General features: G+C 61.5%; 1 protein-coding gene across 2 annotated transcripts in view; it reads right to left on the bottom strand.

Moving 5' to 3' along the window:
* Positions 1–959: 959 nt before the first annotated feature.
* Positions 960–12,385, bottom strand: part of Plekhm2 (pleckstrin homology and RUN domain containing M2) — a 34,935-nt gene continuing 23,509 nt past the window's right edge. For both annotated transcript variants that reach the window (XM_048350293.1, XM_048350294.1), the window contains 13 exons: positions 9,392–9,620; positions 5,932–6,774; positions 5,446–5,515; positions 5,191–5,281; positions 4,897–4,961; positions 4,524–4,612; positions 4,028–4,160; positions 3,642–3,832; positions 3,461–3,526; positions 2,946–3,105; positions 2,654–2,833; positions 2,188–2,304; positions 960–1,852 (listed from right to left, as the gene is read on the bottom strand). In XM_048350293.1, coding sequence (XP_048206250.1) covers positions 1,715–1,852; positions 2,188–2,304; positions 2,654–2,833; positions 2,946–3,105; positions 3,461–3,526; positions 3,642–3,832; positions 4,028–4,160; positions 4,524–4,612; positions 4,897–4,961; positions 5,191–5,281; positions 5,446–5,515; positions 5,932–6,774; positions 9,392–9,620 — 2,372 coding nt within the window. In that variant the 3' untranslated portion in view covers positions 960–1,714. The remainder of the gene's footprint in view (positions 1,853–2,187; positions 2,305–2,653; positions 2,834–2,945; positions 3,106–3,460; positions 3,527–3,641; positions 3,833–4,027; positions 4,161–4,523; positions 4,613–4,896; positions 4,962–5,190; positions 5,282–5,445; positions 5,516–5,931; positions 6,775–9,391; positions 9,621–12,385) is intronic.

Genomic DNA, 12,385 nt, shown 5'->3' with positions numbered 1-12,385 from the left:
CTCCCTCCCCTTTCCTTGCTAAGCAGGGCACTTTCAGGTTTTCTTCGTGAGGACCCACTTCCCGGCAGCCTGGGTGTGGCCGGATGGTCGGTGCACTCACTGCCTGGGGCTTTGAGACCACCGTTAAATAAGGGCCACTCGATCACGGGCCGGGCCGGGCCACACCGCCCCAGCACTAGCGGGCGGGCAAGGTACACGCCAGGGAGAGGCTGGTGTCCTCTCACACTCAGAGTGGGCACAGTTCAAAACCCACCTGCTTGCTTCTGGGATTTCCCAACTGCCGTTGACCTGAACTATGGAAGGTGAGGCTCATTAGGGGGTTACACTATTACTGATTGGTGTGTGTGTGTGTGTGTGTGTGTGTGTGCCCGTGTGTGCACCTGTATTGAGGCTGGAGCTTAGGGCCTCCTGTTCTCACTTGGCTTCTTCCATTATAGCCAGGGTCCCACCACTCAAGTCACACCTCCACTTCTGGCTTTTTGTTTGCTGGTTCATTGGAGATGAGAGTCTTATGCATTTTTATGCCCAGGCTGGCTTTGAACCATGATCCTTAGACTGCAGCTTCCTGAGTAGCTAGGATGGCAGGCGTGAGCCACCAGCTCCTACCACTCCACCTCTGCTGTCCTGAACACTCGGGGCTTCATTCTCGGGTGGGATGGGAGAGGACAAATAAGGGACTTTGTGTGAGGAGGGACTTCCTGGTTCAAGCCATCTGACACCGGCGCCTGCTCTCTAGCGCCTCCTCTTGTGCATGGAGCAGGGAGGGTCAGCGCCCCCCCCCCCCCCCCCCCGCCGGCCTGCAGCCTCCCACAGCTCCAGCCGCCGGTCCCCACGGCTCCGCCGGCCCAGGGCTGTGAATGCGAGCCCATGATGGAGGCCCCGGCAGTGACTCTGTGTCAGTCTCCAGGGTTTGGAGACCCCTCATCCCCGTCCTCCTCAAAGAGGGCCCGTGACAAGTCTTGGCAATATAACATATCTGTTTTATTTTAAAAAACAAACAATCCCCAAGCCACCTGCTCTCAAGGGCTCGGACCAAGCACTCGGGAAGGGCCAGTCAGATGACAGCGTGGTCCCAGACTCTTGGGCTCTGCTTGCCTCTCCCCACTTGGCTCCTGGCGGAGCGATCCCGGGCCCTCGGCAGGCTCTGAGGGACGGAGGAGAGGCCGGGCGGGGCGGGGCGGGGCATGCGGGGCCTCCGGGCGGCCGGGGAAGGCCGCTGGCGCGTGGGTGAACAGGAGGAAGCATGCGCACACCTGGTGTTCCCGCTTCCCTCCACAGCTGGGAGTGTTCAAAAACGAACAAGGACGGCCGGGCACTCAGGACCCCCGAGGGCCCTGAGCCTCTGCCCGGGCTCCTGACCCAGGAGAGGAGGGGACCCCTGCCCTCCTACTTCTTTCCCTCTTCCCTAGATGACATTATTCTCATGGCCACCTGGAGCACATGGCAAGGACCGGGCTGGGGACGCGGGGGTCAGGGCGCGTCTGCGGAGCCCACGGGGCTCAGACCTTCGCCCCCAGACACCTCAACTGCGGCCGGCCGGACAGGATGCCCGGTGGGCACCGCTGCGGCTCCCTGGGAGTGGAGAGACCCTGTCTCAGGCCACCCCGGGGGGCCTGCCCACCGCCCCCCCAGCACGAGGGGGCTGGTTCCGAACAGCCGTGTCTGCCGGTCAGCGTGGCCCTGCCCTGCCCTCCCGGGCGCCACCCACGCCGCCTCAGCACCAGGGGTCTCGAGACGCTCGGCCACGGCACAGGCTGTCGCTCCGCTGCCACGCACTGTGGATGAGGCTCAGGGCATCCTCGAACTTCTGCTTGCTGGAGGCTTCCTGGATCGCCTTGAGGGGAAGGTCTACCTGTAGTGGGGTGAGCGGGGAGCGTGAGGGCTCCGAGGGCTGCCAGGGGTAGGGGGGGAGGGGTGGGGGGTGGAGTGGGAGGGGAAGGCCTCGCTCTCAGGACCCACTGGAAGCAGCCCTGTCCTGTCAGCAGGGCCCTGGGTGGCGTGTCCCGTCCCGTCCTGTCCTCTGTCCTAGGTTGACCCAGGTCCGTGGGGTCCGAGGCCCAGGCCCCGCCTGCTCCATTGAGCTCCAGGCAGAGGAGGGTCCTGCCAGTCTGTGTACCCCCCCTTCTCCACTGACATCTCCTGTGGCTCTCCGCTCTCAGGACTCGGGGGACCGGGGCGGGGCAGTACCTGGTAGATGGCCTTCCACCCCGAGCTCAGGGCAGCTAGGAAGCGGTCCAGTTCAGAGGTGCAGCTCAGGTAGATGACCCAGGGCGGGAGCAGCTGGGGGCCGTCCTGGGAGAACTCCTGGGAGATGGAGGCGAGCTGAGGTGAGCTGCAGGACGCCGCTCTCTGCAGGGCCTGCACCCCACCTCACAAGCCCCCCACCCCGCCAGCTCCTTCCACCCCACCTGCTCCCCACCCGCCAACCCCCTCCATCCTGCCAACCCCTCCACCCCACCAACTCCCACCCCACCTGCTCCCACCCCACCAGCTCCTCCAGCCCCCCACCCCGCCAGCTCCCTCCACCCTACTAGCCCCTCCACCCCACCTGCTCCCCACCCCACCAGCTCCCACCCCACCAAACTCCTCCCCCTCACCAGCTCCTCACCCCACCAGCTCCCCACCCCGCCAGCCCCCCACTCCAGCAGCTCACCAGGACACAGTACTCCTTGCCCGGCTCGGTGGAGACGGCGCTGACGTCCGCCAGCCTGGCCGAGCCCAGGGAGCGGAAGAAGCTGGTCTGGCAGTCCTCGTGGCACGTGAAGAGGCGGTCCTCGGTGATCACCAGGCAGCAGGGGACGCAGGGGCTGGGGGCGAGCCCCTGAGGGATGACCTGGACACGGGGGAGAGGCAGAGGGCGTGTCCTAGGGTGGCCTCGGGGGGATCTGGCCGGCTCTGTCCACCCTCCAGCTGGGCGGGCTGCCCGGGGAGCCCGAGGCGCTCACCCCCTTGGACACGGCCTGGCAGAGGTGCTGCATCCAGTCGGCCATCTCCACCTCGCTGTGGGCGCTCAGCTCCAGGCAGGGCCGGTCGGCGAGAATGACCTGGAAGGCGTGGGGCCGGTCCGTGGTGTTGGATCTCCGGCAGCCACCGCACTGTTCCCCCCTGGGCCAGAGGAGGAGGGTGAAATGGGAGCGAGGAGACACAGGAGGCGGCGGTGGCCGGCGTGGGAGCCCCCGGCCGGGCCGGAGACCCGGGGGCTGATGGGCTGATGGGCTGCGGGGCGCCTTCCAGTGTCCGGAAGCCTGCCCTCCCTGCCAAACCCCTTTAGCAACTGGAATGGACAGGCTCCGTCTAGATACCCACCCCCGAGCCGGGGGCGGGCAGTACCTCTGGCTCCGCCCTCCCCCGTGACGCACGGCCGGGGGACGGCCGTCCCCAATAGGGAAACGGGGGCTGGTGACCTGGCAGACATCTGGCCGCAGGCCCGTCCAGCACGCAGTGGGGGGGGGGCACTCACCCCATGTTCACGGAGAGCAGGGGGATGACATCGGTGCGGTCAGGGTACTGGTAGAGGATCCCGTTGCTGTGGGGGTGCGGCACAGCAGGTGAGATCTGGCCAAGCACCTGGAGGCCAGAGCCACGACTGCCCGCCCCCCTCCATCTGGGGCTGCCCCGGGCGGAGGGGGAGGGGCGCCCACCTGAGTACCACAAAGCAGGTCTTCCAGTACTCCTTGCCCAGGTAGGAGGTGCCCGCCTTGTAGTGCAGCATGCCCTCCTTGGTGATGGCGCCCTCTGGGGGTGAGCAGTGGCAGGGCATGGGGCCCAGGCACTCGTCCAGGGGGTCCTCCCAGTGCACCAGCCCGTAGAAGTGCACGGTCACCGCGGAGGCCTGGGGACGGGGGCGGCGGGCGGAGCAGCTGAGGCCGGGCCGGGCCGGTGCCCCGCTCTAGGCCCAAGCGTTCAGCCCTGGGACGCAGCCAGGAGGCAGGGGGACAGGCTCGAGACAGAGGGGGCCTCACCCAGCCCTACGCCAAGGCTGCTGACCACCCCAGCTCTCCAGACCGCTGCCCAGCTGCCCGCCCACCTCGCACTTGGACTCCTGGGCCACAAATTTAGCCAGTGCCAGCTTCTCCATGGTGGCGTCTGTCAGGATGCTGGGGTAGGGGGGTTCCCGGCAGCCCTTGATCATGGCCGACTTCAGAGAAGCCAAGAAGAACCTATGTCGGGGGTGGGGGTTGCTGTGAGAGGCCCGGGGACAGGCCCCGGGCCCCAGGAAGAGGGGGTACAGAGCCTGGGGATGGGGGCTAGCTGGAGGCGGTGCCCAGGGCAGAGCTGTAGGTGCTGGTCAGCGGGGCGCTGTGGACCTCCAGTACTGTGGCCTTTCACAGGCCCTTCAGCTTGTGCCAGGCCCACGGGGGGGGGGGGGCTCCGTGTCCCCTCGCAGTCCCTCCCCCTTCTCCGGCACCCCTGCTGGTTCTAGAGGGACCTGTACGCTCCACTGTGGACCTGCCATTTCCCACCTTCCACCCCCAGTCCAGCCCCCCAGGCAGGCGCTGCTGTGGGGTGACGCTGGCACTCACTCGGCCAGGGCCGCGTCCGCCGTGTCCAGCAGAAACTGCTTCCTGCGGTTGGTGCACACCAGCTTCACCGTCTGCTGGTCGAGACCCACCTGGTGGAAACCACACAGGACTTGGTCGCTGCTGCTTGCCAGATGGAACGCTGGCTAGGACCGGGGCGGTTAGGAAGCGCACCCCGGGGGGCGGGGGGGGCACCCGGGGCCCAGCACGAGTTAGGGGGGGGTGGGTGGAATCCGGTGCAGGGAGAGGCAGCCTCACGCGTGGCTCTTGCCCCCGGCACATGTCCAGCCCTGGGATGTGCCTTGCTCTGCAGCAAGGGGTTGGGTGGTACCCCTATGTCTACAGCGGGTACCCCAACTGCGGAGCCCACACTCACCGACACATAGTCAAGTTCATTGTAAGAAACGGCCTCTTCCACCAGGTATGGCTTCTCTGTGGCCCCTGAGGAGACCCCAATGCCTTTTACCCTGCCGGCTTCCCTCCTTGGCCCCCCTTTCTAAGCAGAGAGGACCCACTGGGCCCCGTCATCAGAGGACAGAGCGGCAGAAGGGCAGGACGTGCCCACGGGAGGCGGGCCCAGGCGCCTGCGCATGCTCCCAGGCCACCCAGTGGGGGAGGTGGGGGCGGGGCTCTCGACCTCAACCTGCTCCGGGCCTGGGGCGGCAGGCACCTTTCCGGAGCAGGTAGACGTAGCAGTCCGTGAGCAGCACGTAGAGCAGCTGCAGGTTGCCCTCCATGTGGCCCGTGCTCATCCGGATCATCTGAGTGCCCAAAGTGAGCTGGAGTCAGGCCCCGGGTGCGGCCGGGCCCCGGGCCCCGGCCCCGCCCCGCCCCTCCCGGCCCCGCCCCTCCCGGCCCCGCCCCGCCCCTCCCGGTCCCCGGCCCCGCCCCGGCTGCGTCTCTCGCGGGAGTTCCGGGCACTCACTTTGTACAGCTGCTCTTCGTTTTCTCGGAACACATGGATCATCAGCAGGAGGAGGTGGTTGTTGTCCACTCTGTGAGGGGGATGAGCACGGGGAGGACGAGGGGTCAGACTGGGCTGGGGCCGCGCTCCCCCCCACCCCCCCACGCCCCACGCCCGGCACATGGCCGTCTCAGCCTCACTGGCCAGGAGGCCCAGTCTTCCGCTCCAAGAACCCGTGAGCAGGGAGGGGCCAGCAGCAAACCCCTGTAATCTCAGCCCTTTAGGAGGCTGAGAGCCGAGGCTCAAGGTCGGGAGCGAAGACAGGGCAAGGAAGTCTGTGAGACTTCTCACGAACCACCAAGACGCCGGGGGCAGAGCTGTAGGTAGCTCCAGTGGGGAGCAACAGCCTTATACACAAAAACCCTAAAGGCCAGTGCCCAGGCCCTGACTCCAAGCCCCAGCATGGGGGGGCACACACGCCCCGTGCTGGTGGCAGGCGGTGCACACCTGAACTCCGAGGGGTGCATCATCTCCGATGGGCTCCCCTGGCCCTCGTCCACCCCGGAGTCCTCAGCGCTGCTCAGACACGGGCTGGGCTGCTCCCGCTTGAGCTGGCGGGGCGCCTCTTGGGTCTCCGACTCAGGCTGGGGCCCAGGCCCCTCGCCGGGCAGGGGTGACTGGGTGTCCACTTCCTGGGGCTCTGGCTGAGCTTCCTCTGGGGTGTCCTCTAGGGCCCCAGGCGCCTGTCCCTCTGCTGCTCCTCCTCCTTCTTCTTGGCCAGCAACCGCAGGGCTACCAGGAACATGCAGCGGTTGGCCAGGCCCTGTAGCGTCATGGTCGCCGCCACCTGATGTAACAGCGCTTGGACTCTCGACGGTAAAGCGGTAGAAGTCCATGGGGGCTGGAAGCCCCTCACTAAGGTCGCCAAAGGCCGCCTTCTCCGGGGCCTCCCCGGGAGAGCCGGTCCGAAAGGACTGGTCGGGGAGCTCTGCGTGGGTGCCCCAGGCGCTGGGGTCCAGCTGCCCCTGCAGTTGGTCGATGACCTTGCTCAGGGGCCGTCCCAGGAGCTCCATGGACGTGTCCTTCATCTCGGGGATGAGCAAGCCCACGTGGCCCAGCTCCGAGGGCTCGCTGCTCTCAGCTGCGCTGCTGGGCCCCGTGGCCTGCTCCTGCGGGGAGACCGGGGTGGGATCTGGGGAGTCTCGGCCAAGGCCGGGGCTGCTGTCCACCAGGCTGTCACTGTCCCCACGCCGGGCACACGTCTGCTGGCTGGGGGGCGGGTGCAGCGGGCTGGCTTCCTCATCCGACCGGGGCTTCTTCTTCTTGCCAGCTTTCTTCTTCTTGGTCACCCTGGAGTGGCAGAGGGGGGCGCTGATACCCGAGGTCTCAGGACAAGGGAGATCAGAATGGTGGGGGCGGGGAGGGGGGGTGGCACGTGCTGGCAACAGCGCCAGAGGGCAGAAGCCACAGGTCCTCAGCTACGGTGAGGAGGCCATGAGTTTAATTCCAGCCTGGGCTGGAAAAGCTGAGCTAAGCTGCCTGTCTAGGACACAGAAGTAGGCGATGGTCAGGTGACCGGTGAGCCTCTGAGCCTCCTTTCAGGGCCTTTTCTCCTTCCAGGGAGAAAATACCCAGAAACGCACTCCAAGTTTTGCGGCTCACAGTCCTATCCCTGCACTCAGGTTCCAGGCTGACCAGTGCGGTCTGCACCATCGGCGCCATTTTGTTCTTTAGCCGGGCAGTGGCCCCCGCCCAGGGCCAGCAGGTGTGACAGGGCGCATGAGCTTCACAGTGGTGCGGAGAGTTCCAAAAGCAGGGCCAAGGAGCTGAGGAGACTCACCAAAAGTCCACAACGCTCGCTCGCCTCCTCCCCCCTCTGCATCCCTGTGCTGAGCTAGACCTGGCACGAGCCTCAAAAATTGTGCACCGCGGGGCTGGGGATATGGCCTAGTGGCAAGAGTGCCTGCCTCATATACATGAGGCCCTGGGTTCGATTCCCCAGCACCACATATACAGAAAATGGCCAGAAGTGGCGCTTTGGCTTAAGTGGCAGAGTGCTAGCCTTGAGCAAAAAGAAGCCAGGGACAGTGCTCAGGCCCTGAGTCCAAGCCCCAGGACTGGCAAAAAAAAAAAAAAAAATTGTGCATCGCCAAGATCAACTCAAAATGGATCAAGGACCTCAATATCAGACATGAAACCCTGAAACTACTGAAGGACAGAGTAGGAAAGACGCTAGAACTTATAGGCACAGGAAGGAACTTCCTGAATAGAGTCCCAGGGGCACAACAAATAGGGGAAAGACTCGACAAATGGGACTACTACAAATTAAAAAGTTCCTGCGCAGCTAAGGACATAGCCACCAAAATAGAAAGACAGCCAACGATATGGGAAAGGATATTTACCAGCACAGCAACAGACAAAGCCCTAATATCTGTCATCTACAGAGAACTCAAAAAACTAAGCCCCTCCAAGCCCAATAAACCAATTAGGAAATGGGCAAAGGAGCTAAAGAGAGACTTCACAAGAGAAGAAATAAAAATGGCAAAGAAACATATGAGGAAATGTTCAACATCCCTGGTAGTAAAGGAAATGCAAATAAAAACAACCCTGAGATACCACCTCACCCCAGTTAGAATGGCTTATACTCTGAACTCAGGCAACAACAAATGCTGGAGGGGATGCGGGGAAAGAGGAACCCTTCTCCATTGTTGGTGGGAGTGCAAATTAGTACAACCACTTTGGAGAACAGTATGGAGGTTTCTCAAAAAGCTCAATATAGACCTACCCTATGACCCAGCCATACCACTCATAGGCATCTATCCTAAACAGCAAACCCCAAGATATCAAAAAGACATTTGTACTTCCATGTTTATCGCGGCACAATTCACAATAGCCAAAATATGGAAACAACCCAGATGCCCCTCGACAGACGAATGGATCCAAAAACTATGGTACCTATACACAATGGAATACTACATAGTGATTAGGAATGGTGAAATATTGTTATTCACAGGGAAATGGTCAGAACTCGAACAAATAATGTTGAGCGAGACAAGCCTAGAACACAGAAAACAAAGGGGCATGATCTCCCTGATATATGACTGTTAACAAAGGGAGACGGAGAGACAGTAGAGACCAAGTCTGTGAAACCAAAAACTGCTTGTCAAATAGTATTTCCCACAGGATTGGGGCAGCGACCCAACAGTATGTAACTAAAACCAAACAATTACTCAACATAGAAAGGTCAAAAATTGACCTCTCAGTGGAATACAAAATCTCAAAATCTATGTATGTATGTTCATATAAGACTACTGTCGACATATTGTCTGATATCGACATTACATTTAAAGCCCTAGGCGAATTTTCTTGGGCGCGGCCACGTGGCTACTATATATGTTCTTGATACACTGTATATTGTATATATGTCTACCTGACCTAGAGAAGGGAAAGAAAAACAGGGCGTAAGATATCACAAGAAATGTGCACACTGCCCTACTATGTAACTGTACCCTTTTTGCACAGCACCCTGTCCAAAAATTTTGTGTTCAATTAATAAATAAATTAAATTAAAAAAAATTGTGCACTGATCGCCAGGGGCTCCCTAGGGGGGAGTCCGGGCCGAAGGAGTTTTCTGGTCTTGGGTGGACCACACTAAATGGCCCCTGGGCCCAGAGCCTGTCACGGCCGCCGCCTGTCCACCTGCCTCCCTGCAGGGATAGGACCCTCATAAAAATCAGCCGAGCCCTTCCCTGCTCTGCCACGTCTGTGTGAAGCACAAGAACCTGCGTCCTTCTGGAAGAAGGTTCTCAAGGAACTGGCCACGTGGCACCCAATGGCCTGGCTCCGAGAACTGCCTTAGGGCGGAGACAGGCTGCTCCCTGCTCTCCCGAAAGAGCCCACGGCCCTCGGGGCAGGCCTGGTCCACCCTGGACTGACCCACGGGGCCTTCCACCCTCGCCCTGCTGACCTGATGACCTCCAGCTCCGCGCAGGCGTCCGGCAGGTCCAGGGCCTGGGCCTCCCCCTGCTCCTGGCAGGCGGTGTGCACAGGGGTGGTGTCTGAGGAGGACACGGTCTCCGCCTGCTCCTCGTTGAAGGGGTTGTGGCGCTGGGTGGGGCTCTTGGTGGAGGCCTTGCTGCTGGTCACGTCTGAGGCAGTCGAGCGGGGTCCGCTGACCGTGTCTGTGACGTCGCCGTCTGGAAGGACAGGGGGAAAGGACACGGCCTGTCAGTGACTGGCTGACCAGGGTGGCCGTGCTTGCCGAGCCCCAGACTGAACCCCACAGGACAGATCTGTGCTTTAGGAGCGCTTGTCCTGGGTCAGCTTCAACGGCTTGTTCACAATGAGGGGTCCCGGGTGGGGCCTCCGGCCTCCGCCCCCACCCCCAGGCAGGGTGAGCTTGGGATGGGGAGACCCTGGGAGCAGACAGGCTCTAGGCTACCCCTACAGCCCGTCAGAGGACGGGGGACCTCAGCAGCCCCTCAGCCTCCCAGGTCCTCTGGAGGGCCCCTGCAGACTACAGGGAACACAAGGGAGGTGAAAAGAACAGAGGAAGAGATCAGAGAAAACGGGTGGGGGAGGGGAGAACAGGGCTTGGAGCAGGGCCAGTGGAAGGAGCCAGCACAGAGTGGGTTCCAGGGGCCACAAAGGTGAGGTGACAGAGGAGGGGTGTGAGGGCTGCCCTCAGACACCTGCGGCCCCCCTTCTTTCCCCAACACCCCCAAAGTCCTAAGGGGCAGGATCAGGAGCCTCTTTAAGGGTGGTGCTGAGAACTGCACCCCCCCATCCCAGGCCTTGAACTCAGGGCCTGAGCACTGTCCCTGAGCTTTTTGCTCAAGGCTAGCACTCTACCACTTGAGCCACAGCGCCACCGCTGGCTTTTTCTGTGTACGTGCTACTGAGGAATCGAACCCAAGGCTTCATGCATGCAAGGCAAGCACTCTACCACTAAGCCCCATTCCCAGCCCTTAACTTAGCTTCTTTTTCTTGCCAGTCCTGGGGCCGGAACTCTGGGCCTGGGCGCTGTCTCTGAGTTCCTTTTGCTCAAGGCTAGCGCTCTACCATTTGAGCCACAGTGCCACTTCTGAGAACTGGGGTTCTTAAGCCAGGCTTGTGGGTCACACCCTCACTGTGGCTTCCCTCGGGGTGAGCTGGGGGGACAATGCTGCCCTTCCAGAGAGAGGCTGGTCTCGCTAGCCTCCTTCTCCCTCCATCCCAGATCACTGGAATCTTCTGGACAAGGAACACCAGTGACAAGCCCATGGCCACCGACCCAGCAGTCAGCTGGTGGACGGTCTGGGGACAGACCGCGCGTGTTCCATTTGCCCGGTAGGCCCATTCTTTGCTCCCCACAGCCCCTTGCAAGGGGCCACCCTGCTGTTAAATGGAGAGGAGCTAAAAGCTCCTCAAGTAATCACAGCCCTGCCAGGAAAACACTAGTGACCTAGGAGGTCCTTCGTGTGTGTCCCAGTGCCTGGGCCTGGTTCTTAGGGGCAGGAAGCCATGCCCTTGGGCCCCACAGAGCCCTGCATCCCCTCAGCCCCTGCAGGAGCTTCGTGGAAGTGCACTGCAGCTTCGTGGGAGGGGTCCTTAGGCAGTGGGCAGACCCAGGGGTGGGGTATCGAGGTGCCGATGGCTAGAGTTCTTCAGAGAAGCCAGAAGACCGTGGAAGGGCCCTGTCCCTCCCCCAGGACCCCAGTCTGGAGCTGCCCCCAAGTCCTGCTTTTCTCCAGACCCAGGATGAGACAGGGCAGCCCCCGATGAGCTTGGCAGAGTGGCCCAGGGGGTTCCTGGTGTTGGAGAACTCGGGAAAGCAGGAGGCCATGGCTGAGAAAACGCTCACCCTGCCCAGAGGCCCAGCCGGAGCAAGCATTGCAAGGCGCTGTTAGTGCCGAGGCGGCCGGCGGCCCCGCCCACCCAGGCTCATCGGGGCGGGGTTAGTGGTTAGAATCACGGGGAAAGCCCACGCACTGCGCAGGCGCACTGCGCAGGCGCAGCAGAGGACCCAAGGGTAAGTGATGTCATGATGGAATTCTGGGCTTCAAGTTGATTGAACCGGGACAGCGAGCCCGGCCGTGCTGCTCTCGAGGACAGCTGGCACGGCCTGACTCCCCCAGTGCTGTACCTTGCTTGCCTCAGAGTTTGGGGCTTTCATGGTCTCCTAAGTTGGGAAAGATGGTCTGTTACCCACTGCTCAGAGATCATGCCCTAATAATGCGGGGAGCCCCTGGCTCCTTGGCTCAGGACACCCCCTCCCAGGCTGGAAGGGGGTCTCAGGACAGGAGCTTTTGTTTTCGTTTTCTATATTTTTTTTTATGTGTGTGTGCCAGTAGTGGGGCTTGAACTCAGGGGCTGGCCACTCATCTTCAGCTTTTTCCACTCAAGGATGGCATTCTACCAGTTGAACCTCCACGTTGGGCTTTTTTGGTGGCTAACTGGAGATAAGAGTCTCATGGATTTTCCTGCGAGGGCTGGCTTTAAACTATGATCCTCAGACCTCAGCCTCCTGAGTAGCTAGGTGAGCAGCTAGGATTACAGGTGTGAGCCACCAGTGTCTGGTGAGAGAAGCTTTGTGTGTGTGTGTGTGCCAGTCCTGGGCTTAAACTTGGGGCCTGGGCATTATCCCTGAGCTTGTGTGCTCAAGGCTAGCGCTCTACCATTTGAGCTACAGATCCGCTTCCCAGGTTTTGTTTTGTTTTGTAGTTAATTGAAGATAAGAGTCTCCTGAGCTTTCCTGCACAGGCAGGCTTTGAACCAAGACCCTCAGATCTCAGCCCCCGTACTTAGGATTACAGGCCCGAGCCACAAGCGCCTGGCTGACAGCTTTTTAAGGAGTCTGGAATGGCCCCAGATTTTCCTTATCAAAACCTCAGCCTGTGCTTTGGGTCCAGCAATCTGGGGAACGCTTCACACGGCACTGGAACCGGGCTGGGAGCTCTGGTGTCCCCTGAAGCGTGGTCAC

This window comes from Perognathus longimembris, chromosome 7 (assembly GCF_023159225.1).
Source record: "Perognathus longimembris pacificus isolate PPM17 chromosome 7, ASM2315922v1, whole genome shotgun sequence".
In the NCBI taxonomy this organism is placed as follows: Eukaryota; Metazoa; Chordata; class Mammalia; order Rodentia; family Heteromyidae; genus Perognathus; species Perognathus longimembris.
The sequence above is the reverse complement of the archived record's forward strand: the minus strand, read 5'-3'. Positions and strand labels throughout refer to the sequence as shown.